Source organism: Pongo abelii, chromosome 2, assembly GCF_028885655.2.
Source record: "Pongo abelii isolate AG06213 chromosome 2, NHGRI_mPonAbe1-v2.0_pri, whole genome shotgun sequence".
Taxonomy (NCBI): Eukaryota; Metazoa; Chordata; class Mammalia; order Primates; family Hominidae; genus Pongo; species Pongo abelii.
This window is the reverse complement of record NC_085928.1, coordinates 205,520,217-205,536,099: the sequence shown is the minus strand read 5'-3', so window position 1 is coordinate 205,536,099 and position 15,883 is coordinate 205,520,217. Positions and strand designations below refer to the sequence as shown.

The window sequence follows — 15,883 nt, the reverse complement described above, 5'->3', positions numbered from 1 at the left end:
TTCTCAAAAGAAGACATTTATGCAGCCAAAAGACACATGAAAAAATGCTCATCATCACTGGCCATCAGAGAAATGCAAATCAAAACCACAATGAGATACCATCTCACACCAGTTAGAATGGCAATCACTAAAAAGTCAGGAAACAACAGGTGCTGGAGAGGATGTGGAGAAATAGGAACACTTTTACACTATTGGTGGGACTGTAAACTAGTTCAACCATTGTGTAAGTCAGTGTGGTGATTCCTCAGGGATCTAGAACTAGAAATATCATTTGACCCAGCCATCCCATTACTGGGTGTATACCCAAAGGACTATAAATCATGCTGCTATAAAAACACATGCACACGTATGTTTATTGCAGCACTATTCACAATAGCAAAGACTTGGAACCAACCCAAATGTCCAACAATGATAGACTGGATTAAGAAAATGTGGCATATATACACCATGGTATACTATGCAGCCATAAAAAATGATGAGTTCATGTCCTTTGTAGGGACATGGATGAAATTGGAAATCATCATCCTCAGTAAACTATCGCAAGGACAAAAACCCAAACACCGCATGTTCTCACTCATAGATGGGAATTGAATAATGAGAACACATGGACACAGGAAGGGGAACATCACACTCTGGGGACTGTTGTGGGGTGGGGGGAGGGGGGAGGGATAGCATTAGGAGATATACCTAATGCTAAATGACGAGTTAATGGGTGCAGCACACCAGCATGGCACGTGTATACATATGTAACTAACCTGCACATTGTGCACATGTACCCTAAAACTTAAAGTATAATAATAAAAAATAAATAAGTGATTATAAGTATTTTCTTTGTACTTTTTAGTGCAGAATAGATACTCGTAAATACTTTTTAAATTAATGCGTTTCAAGTCATTGAGCGTTTGGATGGTCTTAAAGTGGATAGCTGAAAGAGCTAATTTCCCAATTGCTTATGCTTTTTCTGTTGTTGGACAGTGGTGCAACTTAACAAATGAAACCAAGATGATCAGATGCAGAGTGAAGGTCTTTATTAGGTCCCATCAATCAAAAGGAGCAGTAGTGTCATAGGAAAGGAGATGGAGACAGCCCTCCCCTTCACAGGGATTGAAGAGGGTCTTGTAGGCCATTCAGCACATACACATTTAAGGCATTGCTGCCTGCTCATGCTTTCTGTTTCTTCAAGTAAAAGTGGTTACCTGTGGAGGCTGGGAGACAAGGAATATGTCTTATCTTGTTGCATTTTATACTTTTTGATTCATGTGAATGTATAATCTTCTCAGGAATTAAAAAGTTGTGTATAGTTTATTTGCAACTATTTTTAAAGGAAAATCCAAGCTTGTGGGTAGAGGGGAAAGATATAAGAAAAGCACTTACTCACAAAAAAGAGGAAGAAGGAAAATACGGTAGAAACCTACTTGAAGTGTTGTGGCGTAGGGACTACCTATACTGTGAAGAAGTTGAGAAACTTTAGAACGAAGGATCTTTGTCGTGTAGCTGCTAAGGTATCATTTACTAGTCTTCCCTATCTTCTTCAGAATATAGCCTGTTCAACAGAGCTATGATGGGCTGAGCCTAATACTTGTATGAGAGAAGTTTTTCATGTAGCATATTCTCAAGTTGTATTGTATCTCAACTTTCAGTGACTTCCAATTTATTTTCCCAAAATATACCCCAAAAGATCCTTGAAAAGTATTTCAAATAGAAATAATTTCTGGAGTTTGTTTCCTCATTACTCTCTAAAAACATGATCTGTTGAGAATAAGGAATTTTTTGTTAATGTCAGTTTTAATTGAGGGATCTTTTTCTCAAGTTGTGATTTCACGGGTCAGCCAGCAGGGGGAGCCATTTGACTAATTATAATTTCATTAATTCATTTTCCACTGGTGGGGTTGTTATTGAATTACATAGATGTTACATGGCTGAAAAATTGTTGTCTATTGACAGTAGATAGCTTAGGGAGAAAAATTGTAACTCACAGCATAGCAATTAAGATTATTGTCTAAGGAGACAGACAAACCTAAGTTTGTGCTCCAGGTATGCCACTTGGCTAATTTGCATAATTTCTCCGAGCCTCAGTTTTCTCATTTCTAAATTGGCAGCTGTGAAAATATTTTGGTGACTACTAAATGAGTTAAAGCATTTAAAGCACTTAGCACTGATCTTGGCATATTGTGAGCACTCACTAAATACTAACTTTTAACAACTTAATCAAGATATTCCCCCATAAAAAGTAAAAGTAGGTATAAAAAGAATAATTCACTTGTTGTGTTCATATAAATAGTCTACCTTAACCTTTTTAAATGTTAGTTATGACTTATTAAGAATCATGATGGCCGGGTTTGGTGGCTTATGCCTGTAATCCCAGCACTTTTGGAGGCTGAGACAGGAGGATCTCTTGAGGCCAGGAGTTTGAGAACAGCCTGGCCAACATGGCAAAACCCCATCTCTACTAAAAATACAAAAATTAGCCAGGCGTGGTGGTGTGTGCCTCTAATCCCAGCTACTCGGGAGGCTGGGGCACAAGAATTGCTTGAACCTGGGAGGTGGAGGTTGCAGTGAGCCGGTATCATGCCACTGCACTCCGGCCTGGGTGACAGAGTGAGACTTTGTCTTTAAAAAATAAATACATACATAAATAATCATGATGCACAGTTTGAAAAACACTGGCTCATACTGAGAAAATAATAGAACAAATGCACAATATATTATATATATATAGTCTTAAAAATATTGAAAATTGCTGATATACCTTCACAAAATAAAAACAAACCAAAAGAAACATTGAAAACATGAAGGAAATCAGAAATCTTTAACCAAGAATAGGGAATTAAATTATAACTCAATAACTTGTAACGATTTTAAAATTATATAAATCATTATGTACATGGCAGAATGTTTACTGTATGTTCATATACTTTATTGTCTAAACTGGGTAATTATTACAGTTTTTTTTGTTGTTGTTGTTGTTTTTTTTTTTTTTGAGACAGAGTCCTGCTCTGTTGCCCAGGCTGGAGTGCAGTGGCGCGATCTCCGCTGACTGCAGCCTCCACCTCCCAGGTTCAAGTGATTCTCCTGCCTCAGCCTCCTGAGTAGCTGGGATTACAGACGCACGCCACCACGCCCAGCAAGTTTTTTGTATTTTCAGTAGAGACAGGGTTTCACCATGTTAGCCAGGATGTTCTCAAACTCCTGACCTCGTGATCTGCCTGCCTTGGCCTCCCAAAGTGCTGGGATTACAGCCATGAGCACTGCGCCCAGACTTTAGTATAAGTTTTAAAAATATAAGTATAGATGTTGATAAAAGCTTAGGGAATTAAGAAAGTACTGGCCAGGTGCGGTGGCTTACACCTGTAATCCCAGTGCTTTGGGAGGCCGAGGCAGGTGGATCACTTGAGGTCAGGAGTTCAAGACCAGCCTGACCTACATGGTGAAACCCCATCTCTAGTAAAAAACAAACAAAGAGAAAGTACTTTGGAGGCCAGGTGTGGTGGCACACATCTGTAGTTCCAGCTACTTGGGAGGCTGAGGTAGGAGGACTGCTTGAGCCCAGAAGTTGGAAGCCAGCCTGGGCAACAGTGAGATCTCATCTCTAAAAATTAAAATTTAAAAAAAGAAAAAAGTACTGTAAATACCCTTATTGAGAGATGTCTCTGCTTTTTAAAAAATAAATAAATAAATTTTTGAGCTACGGTCTCGCTTGTCAACCCAGGCTGGAGTGCAGTGGCATAGTCGCGGCTCACTGCAGTCTCAGCCTTCTAAGCTTAGCCAATCCTCCCATCTCAGCCTTCCCAGTAGCTGGGACCACAGTCGTGTACCACCACACCCAGCTAATTTTTTGAAATTTTTTTGTAGAGATAGGGTCTTGCCATGTTGCCCAGGCTGGTCTTGAACTCCTGGGATTACAGGCATGGGCCCCAGCTTCCGGCCTCTGTGCGTTTTTGACATTGAAACATTTTAATGAAATTTTTAATAAAACAATGGTGAAGCCAGGCGCGGTCACTCATGCCTGTAATCCCAGCACTTTTGGAGGCCGAGGCAGGCAGATCACCTGAGGTCAGGAGTTCGAGACCAGCCTGGCCAACATGTTGAAACCCTGTCTCTACTAAAACTACAAAAATTAGCCAGGAGTGGTGGCACATGCCTGTGATCCCAACCACTTGGGAGGCTGAGGCAGGAGAATCGCTTAAACCTAAGAGGCTAAGGTTGCCATGAGCCAAGATTGTGCCATTGCACTCCAGCTTGGGCAATTAGAGTGAAACTCCATCTCGAAAAAAAGAAAAAAGAAAACAACGGTGAATGATTTTAATGCTGTTCATTGGTAAAATAGCTGGCAATTTTATATTGGCCACCCCCCCTTTTCTTTTTTTTTTTTTTTTTTTTTTTTAATTTTCTGATCTAAGGAAGTTAAAAACCTTAAAATTATGTATTCATAAATAGTTGCTCTAAGGTGATCATAAACATAAAGTTGCTGCCAGCTTTATGTTTCTATGGTGAAGACTAAAATGAAAGAATAATTTGGAGTCACTTCACCGTTACTTTATAATAGATTTTTCTTAAAATTACTCTGAAAATGAGGTTATGTTTTTAGCCAACAATGTCTTAAATCATGGCAGTTTCTTAACAGGTAAGAATTGTTTTAAAGGATTTTTTCTTAATTATAAAAATAGAAAATAATAAAATATTAAAACTACTTCATTGTTCCTTATTTTTCTCTGTGTGTGTGTATGTGACAGGCATTGTACATAATAAATATAGTATATGGTGTTGTAACTCGCTTTTTTGTAACCATTTAACTCTCTGGATAATTTTCCCATAGCTTTAATCTTTCTTCACAAATATAATTTCTAATGGCTGGATATATTGTTGTTCTTCCATTGAGATGAATGCCAGATAGTAAATATTTTAAATTTTGCAAGCCCAGTGGTCTCTATTAAGAACTACTCAACTCTGCCATTGAACACAAAAGCAGCCTTAAGCATGACAAAAACAAATGAGCATGACTGTTTCTATAAAATTTTATTTATAAAACAGGCATAGGCCAATCCTTGAGCTCAGACTTCCTAAGTTTACATTTTGCATCTTATAGAAAAAAAGCGACAATTTGAAATGAAAAGGAAGCTTCACTACAATGAAGGACTCAATATCAAACTAGCCAGACAATTAATTTCAAAAGACCTACATGATGATGATGAAGATGAAGAAATGTTAGAGACTGCAGATGGAGAAAGCATGAATACGGAAGAATCAAATCAAGGTTAGATGTTTGGAAAATGTCACTGAGACTCTTGTGATGCTCTGTGCCTAAGATAATATACTTTATTTTGCTTTAAACTTGTGAAAAAACAAAATTTTGCTGAGATTCACTTTATTATACCAAATGTTTCTAAAATTTTAACCCCTATGGCCAATTTCAGAATAATAAAGTTTTTATACCCAGAGTTGATTTGATTTTAGACCATATGTTTTATTATATGGCTTTCTTATGGTTTACTTGCCTTTAGGCAAGGATGTTTGTCTTCATATTAAGCTATATTTTGTTTTGAATATTTTAAGTCATGTTGTATTTGTCACAACGATCTAAAGTTTAAAATTTTTTAAATGAAACATGTTTTGTTTTTGTTTTTGAGACACAGTCTCGCTCTGTCGCCCAGGCTGGAGTGCAGTGGCCCGATGTCCGCTCACTGCAAGCTCTGCCTCCCGGGTTCCCGCCATTCTCCTGCCTCAGCCTCCCGAGTAGCTGGGACTACAGGCGCCCGCCACCACGCCTGGCTAATTTTTTGTATTTTTAGTAGAGATGGGGTTTCACCGTGTTAGCCAGGATGGTCTCAATCTCCTGACCTTGTGATCCGCCCGCCTCGGCCTCCCAAAGTGCTGGGATTTCAGGTGTGAGCCACCGTGCCCAGTCTGAAACATGTTTTTAGTATGGAAGATTTGTTTTTACATTCCTTTAGGTACAAAGTGTGTCATATCTTTCCAATACGGATTCTTTTGACTGTTGGATTGACAAGTTATTTAACTGTTTTTGTTTTTGTTTTTTTAAGTCTTAGACACCCAGCCCCTGCAGCCTAGCAACTCCTGATCTGTCATAGGAAATAGGTTTTATTTATTTTTTATGAACTGTTACTCTGGTATTTAATGAAGTGAATCTTCTGCACCACTAATGAAGATTTTTTGTGCCCACCACCTACTCCTTTTACTTACAAACTTCATACTTTTCAGTGGAGGCGTAACTGATTTTATTTGTGGTGCCCAGAATGTTTAAGTCTTAGGAAATTAAATAATTATTATATTACCATTTTGGTAAGCATAGTATGAAATATGAATAATTCCATGATACAGCCTGATGAGTTGCTGTTTCATAGTGTCAGGATTACAGTACTTTTTGTTATTCCATAATATGCTTCAGCCTTTTAGTCTATTTCATATAGCCTTTCATTTCCATTATATATCCCATAGTCTGTTTAACTTATATTTAACTTGAGCAAACTTCATGTTACGCAGTAGCTGTGGCATGTTTCTATTATCCATTTTTATTTTTATTTTATTTTTTATTTGTTATAGAGGCGGGGTTTTTTGTTTGTTTCAACGCCATTTCTTTTGAAAAATAACTATGGCATTTTATCTGTCTCTGCTTATAAGATATTACATTTCACACATTTAGTACATAAATATATTTTTTGTTCAAGTTTAATGGAGGATTAAAATTTTGTATTAGCTCAGTGCCTGATTTTTCTTCACTGGAGGTGAAGTACACCTTGCAAAGGAGTATATCCTGCTTAGCATTATAAAACCCACCAGAATAGGGTAAGACTAAGGGAAATAAGTAACTTATTTATCCCCTACCCTTTTTGGGCCCTTAACATTTTACCAGCTTTTAAGATCTCTAAGTTCTATAGAAACCATTAGTTTTTGGGCAGTGTCAGTCTCCTCCCTTCCCCCTTTCCTCCCCCATTCACACAATTCATTGGAGAAAAATGATATGTTTGGACTCTTAGGTGATATTTTATAACTTTGAGGTAATAAATATATATCTTTTTATAGCTCTGGATATTTGAGTTGTCATAAACTCTTAACTTTTCCACCTGTGACTTACAAAAATGTTCAATCTGAAACCTGTTTGTTTTATCAGCAAGTAGACACTTCTGTTCTTTAGCCTATTTAGGGGAGTGTATAGATTCTTCAGTTTCAGTCTAAATCAGCCTACATGAAATATACCTTATTTGTTTTTAAAATTTTTATATTTGCTTGTCATGCATGCTAATAGAAGGGAACTTTAGCCAGGGTTGACAATATGTAACAAATTATGTTGACTTTTTCTTTTATCTTTGCAGGATCTACTCCAAGTGACCAACAGCAAAACAAATTACGAAGTTCATAGAAGAGATTTGTTCAACACTGCAATTGTTTGTTAGATGTAAACCCTATGACTATAATACATTGCTTCTTGTTCTCCACAATTCATGACTTAAGTACCAAAATGCATACCAGTTATTATATATTGCCAAGAATTAAATGATAAACTTAGAGACTGATTAGACTGAAAATGCCTAATTGATATATATATTCTTGTGCCTAGTACTTTACCACAAATACAGTGTAATATCATCAGTCCAAAACTGCATTACTTTTGTAAAAACACTGGTTAATTTGTATAAGATATTATAGAGCTTTTTATGCTTTAGAAGTTAAACAATATCTTTGGGGGGGAACTAATTTATTTTCATCACTCGAAATGTGGTAGCTTACAAAGTTTGTTGATCTGTTTTTTTAAAAATCAAAAGCCAATTGAACAACAGGATATATAGACTGATAAATATTCAGGCTGAATAGTATTTTAACACTTGTCTTCAACTTGATTTGTCTGTTTAATTGAAAAGAATTATAAGAGTTACTGTTGCATTTTCTGACCTACTACCTTTAAAATTCCTGTTGAGTTTCTTTGTGTTTACAAGGAAAGGACTGAACTTTTTCTCATAAAAACTAGCTTTTTTCCCCACAAATAAATTATCAGGTTAAACTTTCACCAATGTCTGCTCTGTTTTTTGTTTTTTGGGGGGTTTTTTGTTTGTTTTTGTTTTTTAATGTTTTTGGTACACTGGGCAGACTTCAGAGCAATTTTTTTAAAAAATAAATATTCTAATGTAGCTATCTCGCCATTCCCTTTAAATACCTGTCTTAACCTCCTGCTTTTATTTCCTACTCCTTTCCACACATACGCACACAATCTTTTACCTTTTAAAGGATCATTAATATTGTCACGACATTAGGAATTCTTTCTGTCACTCTTCTGTCATTTGCTGCTATGTTGAAATTCTTATTTTGACCATCAATGCCTATGAATTCTTCCAATACGTGAAGAAAATAGATTGAGTAGCAGCAGTACTATAGGTGCTGAATTTCTATACCTCTCTGATTTACAGATTGCTAATTAAATGGCTATTATTAGTTTGGCTTAATTAGACTTAAGAAAACAACTAACTGAGGGGTTTTTTTGTTTTTTGAGGGTTTTCTTTGCATGAGAATTGTATGTAACCAGTGATATGATTATTCCTGAATGTACAGACAGAAGTAAGCCTGGACATTGTTTAATTTAAAAACTTTAAATAGTCCCTGCTTTAAGGGAATACGATAATGTAGACTATGACAAATGTACTTTATTCTTCTAACACAGTAAGAATTATGTGGAATTTTTTCCTTAAACGAAGTGCAGGAAAGCCCTGTGTGTCTTGGTTTAGTTATGGTTTCATTTCTAGCCATACAATTGATGAATTGTATACAATTTTTGTTAGTACCAAAATAATCTGTTATATGAACAGACTTCTCAAATAATGTCTGTATATTTTATATATAGATACATATATGAAAGAAGGCTTTTATTGAACAGCTTATCTTCCACTTGCAGGTTTATGGAAATAGCAGTATTTCAAAATAAATAAAAAGTGGGAGAATTCTTTGCTGTTAGAAGAATGTGGTTATTATTTTGATTTTTTAAATGAGATATATAATCAAAGTACTGCTGAACTATAAGTGCAGTATTCTAAACATTTCAGCTAGTAATACCACTGATTTAGAAACAAAACTGTTTATCTCTGGTTTCTGAATTGAGAATGTTGGGATTACCTGTTTAAATGTGTCTTGGGGGATATAGAGATTAAGTCTGTACATATGCGTGCACATATACTCATGCACCCTCTGATTTTGGTTTTCTTGTGTCTGAGTTCTTAGAAAGTGTCCACATACTCTTCTTCTTCTTCTTCTTTTGTAGAAGTAGCTGTCGTAGAGTGAAGAAAAGGATAAGACTTTAAACAGTTGATTCTTTTTGTGTTTTCTACAAACTATTTTTTGAAATTTAAATCAGAAGCAAACTCATTTTCTGGTTTTTAGAAAGTAGATGATGATTTCAGAGGAGTAAGGCATGCCAAGCAGCATGCTCAGTGGGGTTTTAGGCTGTCAAATGCAGCTGAGAAAAGGTATGTTCAAGTCAGAAGTAGCTAATTGATAGGATATGAACTAGTCAAAATATGAACCATTAGAGTTCAAGTTAGATCCTCCTCTGGAGAGACAGATCTGAATGTTCAGTTCTAGCCAAGGTAGATTTTACTTTCAACTTTTTAATCAGTATCACTTTCTGTGCTTAACTCTTTGGTGTTGGTACCTTGTCCATTTTCATTTGTCTAAAATTCTACAGAGATGACTAAAATTTGACATAATGGTATAAATGGATTGTTAAGGTAACTTTCAGTTGAAGATTAAAGCAAGATGCCATTTTCCCCATGACTTTGATTTTGTTTACATTTTTCCCTTTCAGTTAGTATACACTACACATACTGTAATAAAATACAATAATATGACAATTGCCTGTGTGTGGATTGTATTTTATTGCTACTTAGCTATCTCAAGACCTTAATCCATTGACCAAGTGCTCTGGATAGCAGGAGTGGATCATGGATTACGCTGTGGCAGAGTAGTTTTTTTAGTCATAGTAGCATTCTGCTCAGTCCCTTATATCTAATCCTCAAAACCGCCACACAAAGCAAGCATTCTTATCTACACTTTGTAAGTGAGGAAGATGCTCTTGGTCAACTTATTTATTAATAGTTTCAGTGCCTCACACATGCTAAATGACAGGATTTAAATCCAAACCTAACTAAATTTCATGGTCTTTATTCATACATTTTTTGATGTACAAAACATTTTAGAAATTGTACCTTACAAATAAATATATATGGATTATTGATACATAACTGTATGCTTTAGGAGTAGCATTTTTCAGGTGTTTGAGCTTCTGGGGTTTTTTAAAATCTGAAAAATTGCAAATAATTTAATTTTGTTTGCAGTTTGTGTACCATCTAGGAAAAATCGCTCAAAAGCACAAATAGCCAGTGGCTGGAGATGAATGCATGTCATTTGGTTGTGTTTTGCAAGTTTGTTTCTTAGCAGGCTGTTTCAAGCTCAGAACGTGATTTTTTTTCATAGAATCCGTCTCAACAAGTCAAGGACCATGCCAGCCTATAAAAACCAACATGTACCTAACCCAGGATTTGCCAGTGTGTTCCATGAAACCCTTATCCCACACAATGTTCCATGAAAATGATATGATAAACAAGCCTTGCACATACTATGTACTTTATTCCCCTGCCTCTTGGAGACTTATGTACATTATTATCATAACAAAGAGTCTGAGCAGTCCTGCTTATAGGAACCTATTTAAAACTTAGTTTTACCTTTTTCAAACATATTTCACTATGACCACCCCACTTTGTCCATCAAATAACATCCCAAGTAGGGCAATAGGCCAGGGTCTCTAATATATCAAACTTGGACTTTCTCCTAAAAAAGGAAGAGAATGGTTTATCAGTGAAAGAAAGAAGACATGGTAGCAATAACTGCAGAGTATTGATGGATTGGATAAAACTTGCCAAACATAAGATTTTAATTTTTGGTAACTTATGCAAGAAACTGCAAAATATATATTCAGGACAGATGAATGTGTAGTTGTGGTTGGTTATAAGCTGCAGTGGTTTTGTACTGATAGACTATTATTCCAAAGACCTGCTGCTCAAGCAGTCTTTTGGAATGTCTTATACTCGCTATCAACTCTGCATAGCTGGTTGGCAAGAGCACATCTAATACCCATCAAGAAAACAGAAGAGCAGATAACAAGTGTCTCTGGTCTGTAGCTCATACCCCCAAACTTGGGTACTCCAGCAAAGTGGTTTTGGGATTTGACTCATCTGGTTTTTGATTTGAGGAATTACTGGGGGAGGTAACGCTGAGAGTAGGTGAGTAAGGGTGGATTTGGCAAGTGTTTAGTCATGATTTTATCTCAACTGCCCAACCTGAAATTTTTTTCAGTAAAGTCTGCCAAGTGTTCAGCATTTCAGTTCTATTACCAATGGGAATTGTTGCAACTGGAAGATAACTCCTATAAATTGTTCCTATCTGTTTAATTGTGTGTGGATTGATGACAGTGTTGACTAGAACTAGAAGGGGATTCTGTAGGCTAATTTTTAATATCTTAATATCATTTGACCTCACTTATTAAGCAAAGGATTATAAGCAGCTTTTCAGTATGCCTTGTTCTAATGGTTCGGTCCGAAAAAGTGTTACCAATAATAGACGAATGAAATGAACATAGGAAGCAAAGTTTAGTTACATTCTCGTTTAGTTAGGCTCCTTGGTCTCAGAAGTATCCCTGTATAAGCAATTACTTAGCATCAGAATTCTATGTTTTTATCTTCCTATGTAAAAGACACTCTCAATTGAAAAATAAGCATTTTATCGTAGGGCACTGTGCCAAGCTAAATTGGGAAATATGAACATAAGATTATTTCCCTGCCTTTAAAGAGTTTCAAGCTTAGGTGTGCAGAGCAGACGGAGCACTGCTTTGCAAGAACAAGGCAGGAGTAAGAAGACACTCACCCTCTGCAGCCATTCTCAGGAGGCCTTTCTGGTAGGTGAGACTGAGAAGGGTAGGCTAGCAAGACACTGCTGTTTATCAGAGTTTTATGTGGATTTCCTTAATACCAAATTAAGATCTCTGATATGTTTGGTTTGGCTCTGTGTCCCCACCCAAATCTCACGTTGAATTGTAATCCCCATTGTTGGGGGAGGGACCCAATAGGAGGTGATTGGATCATGGGGGTAGATTTCCCCCTTGCTGTTCTTGTGCTAATGAGTGAGTTCTCAGGAGAGTTAGTTGTTTAAAAGTGTGTAGCACTTACTCCTTTTCTCTCTCTCTCCTGCCACTTGTGAAGATGTGCCTACTTCCCCTTTGCCTTCCACCATGATTGTAAGTTTCCTGAGGCCTCCCAGTCGTGCTTCTTGTTAAGCCTGTGGAACTGTGAGTTAATTCAACCTCTTTTTCAAATAAATTACCCAGTCTCAGGTAGTTCTTTATAGCCATGTGAGAACAGACTAATACAATGTCTCTAGTCACCTACCTCAAAATTTTTACTAAGCAAGATAGTTCTCACAAAAATCAGAAATGTCAAATGATTTTTTTTAACACAAAAGCCTAGTACAAATGTTAGATTTCAGAAGTTGAAGCAGATTTGTGGATTGTTGCCATTTAAGCTGCTGCTGCTGTTTTAATAATCCCTAAGTTGATTTACTGGGGGACAAGGGGCTGGGGAAGGAAAGGCTGGGTCAAAACCACAATATGGAAGTCCTGCTTTAGCTTGAAACTATCTTAGGAAATGTGCTTTGGTTCACTGCTAACTTTGAAAAGCAAACTGGTCCCTGCTTCCCCAAGTAGGAGTGTCTGAGTCTTTGTGTGTATTTTAGAGACAGAGGCTCACTGTGTTGCCCAGGCTGGACTCAACTCCTGGTTTCAAGTGATCCTCCCACCTCAAGCCTCCCCAGGAGCTGGGACTACAAGCACACACAGCTACACCCAGCATTTTTTTTTTTTTTTTTTTTTTTGAGAACAGTCTCACTCTGTTGCCCAGGCTAGAGCACAATGATGTGATTTCAGCTCACTGCAACCTCTGCCTCCCAGGTTCAAGTGATCCTTCCACCTTAAGCCTCACGCGTAGCTGGGACTACAGGCACGCACCACTGCCCAGCTAATTTATGGTATTTTTAGTAGAGATGGCGTTTCGCCATGTTGGCCAGACTGGTCTTGAACTTCTGGCCTCAAGTGATCCGCCTCCCAAAGTGCTGGGATTACAGGCATGAACCACCGCGCCTGGCCAATGCCCAGCTTTTTTTTTTTTTTTTTTTTTTTTTGAGACAGAGTCTTGCTCTGTCTCCCAGGCTGGAGTGCAGTGGTGCAATCTCGGCTCACTGCAAGCTCCGCCTCCCGGGTTCATGCCATTCTCCTGCCTCAGCCTCCTGAGTAGCTGGGACTACAGGCGCCCACCACCACGCCTGGCTAATTTTTTTTTTTTTTTTTTGTATTTTTAGTAGAGACGGTTTCACTGTGTTAGCCAGGATGGTCTCGATCTCCTGACCTTGTGATCCGCCCGCCTTGGCCTCCCAAAGTGCTGGGATTACAGGCGTGAGCCACCGCTCCCGTCCCTATGCCCAGCTTTTGAGAGTTAGTTTTTCATGGTAAATCACAACGTATATAATCCAATCTAGGACTCTTAAAAACAGTCCTGGGAGATCGGGTGGAATTGACCAGATTACTAAGTGAATTGAACCCAGAATAATATTCTCTATTACTCTAAGCTTCAAGCATTGTTCTGTAGACCTAGAGTCTGAAATTTTATGGACTCAATGAGGACACACTGATAAAGTTGAGAGGAAAAGATGTTTGTTTTTTAGAACATTATTAAATCTTTATTAAGCACCAAGTATGTGCTCAGGAGTTTTGCTGGGGAATGAATGCACATTGAAAAGGTAAATAAAAAATGGTTCTTAGAACAAAGGTATATAATCACTGTGACAAAAAGCAAAATATATATAAAAGAAGTAGAACAGAAGAATCACGATGTCTATTGCTTATATGTCTTATGTATATCATAAACATCATGTTCGAAACTGAGTTTTTTTCCGCCAAACTGTTTTTTTTGTTTTGTTTTGTTTTTTTTGTGAGACAGAGTCTTGCTCTGTTGCCCAGCCTGGAGTGCCGTGGCAGGATCTCGGCTCACTGCAACCTCCATCTCCCTGGTTCAAGCAATTCCCCTGCCTCAGCCTCCCAAGTAGCTGGAATCACAGTACATGCCACCACGCCCGGCTAATTTTTTTGTATTTTTTAGTAGTGACAGGGTTTCACCATGTTAGCCAGACTGGTCTCAAACTCCCGAGCTCAGGCAATCCGCCTGCCTCGGCCTCCCAAGTGCTGGGATTACAGGTGTGAGCCACCACGCCCGGCCCCTCCCAACTATTCTTAATAGCTCTATCCCCCACTCCAAATACTCTCCCAAAATCAATAACTGAGTACCACATTGTCTACCTTGATTCATTTCTTTCTCTCAAATACTCAAATCCAGTCCATACCTTCATCATGTATTAAATCTCTCACCATCTTCAATCTCTACTGTAGATACCTTAGTCAAGCCATCATACTTTTTAAAAAACATTTTTTTAAGAGGCAGAGTCTTGCTCGGTTGCTCGTGCTGGAGTACAGTGGCACATTTATAACTCACTGCATCCTAAAACTCGTGGACTCAATTGATCCTCCCACCTCAGCCTCACAAGTGGCTAGGACTATAGGGATGTGCCACTATGCCTAGCTAATTTTAAAACATTTTGTAGAGAGGGGGTTTTGCTAGGTTACCCAGGCTAGTCTTGAACTCCTAGCTTCAAGTGATCCTCCTGCGACAGCTTTCCAAAGTGCTGGGATTACAGGAATGAGCCACTGCACCCAGCTTTCCATTTTCCAGTCCTTTTTTTTTTTTTTTTTTTGAGACGGAATCTCGCTCTGTTGCCCAGGCTGGAGTGCAGTGGTGTGATCTCAGCTCACTGCAAGCTCTGCCTCCCGGGTTCACGCCATTCTCCTACCTCAGCCTCCCGAGTAGCTGGGACTACAGGCGCCCGGCTAATTTTTTTTTTTCTATTTTTAGTAGAGACGGGGTTTCACCATGTTAGCCAGGATGGTCTCGATCTCCTGACCTCATGATCCGCCCGCCTCGGCCTCCAAAGGTGCTGGGATTGCAGGCATGAGCCCCCACGCCTGGCCTCCAGTCCATTTTTTAAAAAGTAGTAAGTGTTGCTGTCCTACTTAAAGCCTTTCAGCAATTTCTCTACCATCCTTAAGAATGAGTCCAGGTTTCTTAGACTGACTGACAAAACTTTGTACTGGTTCCCACATACCTGTTCAAATTTTTGGTGCCACTCCTACTTAATTATTTCAGTCATTAGAAATTTTGTTTTGGTTTTTTATTCAGTTTGTACAGTTTACTAAGTTTCTCTCCTCTGTTAGGGCCGAGATACTAGCAAGCCCCTCTGCTGGAAATGCTCTTTACTAATTTTTCATACAACTTTTCCGCTCATTTTTAGGTTCAAACGTAACTCCCCCAGAGGTGCTATTTCCTGCCTATTCCATCTAAAAAAGATGTCTTTCCTATGATTCTCAGACTGTTTCCTCAACTTGTTGGTTTATTTGCTTGTTGCCTGGTTTCCTCACTAAATAAAAAGCTCCATGAAGGCAGGAGATCTTTTCCTTACTACAGTATTCTCAGAACTTGGTATGGGCCAGCTCAATAGAACTCTCAACAAGTATGGCCAGAGTGAATAAAAGGATGATACCTGCTCATAATGTGATTCACCTTTTCCTTCCTATTAATGTTTCTTCATGTTTCAAGTTTGAATATCAGAACCAGAAAGAAACCAAAAATCAGCTAATTTCCTTAGAAACCAGAAAGAAACCAGAAATAACTGATTTCCTAAATTTTTAGAGGCAAGCAAAGGGAAGTCAATATTACTCAACTGGTTC

The 15,883-nt window shown here is 38.0% G+C and overlaps 1 protein-coding gene and 1 non-coding gene across 2 annotated transcripts in view; both read left to right on the top strand.

Moving 5' to 3' along the window:
* Window positions 1-9,854, top strand: part of PPP1R2 (protein phosphatase 1 regulatory inhibitor subunit 2) — a 30,362-nt gene extending 20,508 nt beyond the window's left edge. Inside the window, exons 5-6 of the mRNA XM_002814436.4 lie at window positions 5,087-5,254; window positions 7,332-9,854. Of these exons, the coding sequence (XP_002814482.1) occupies window positions 5,087-5,254; window positions 7,332-7,378 (215 nt within the window). The 3' untranslated portion in view covers window positions 7,379-9,854. The remainder of the gene's footprint in view (window positions 1-5,086; window positions 5,255-7,331) is intronic.
* Window positions 1,060-1,179, top strand: LOC112132914 (U6atac minor spliceosomal RNA). The gene has a single exon (XR_010139422.1). It is a non-coding gene; the product is annotated as a U6atac minor spliceosomal RNA (small nuclear RNA).
* Window positions 9,855-15,883: the final 6,029 nt, after the last annotated feature.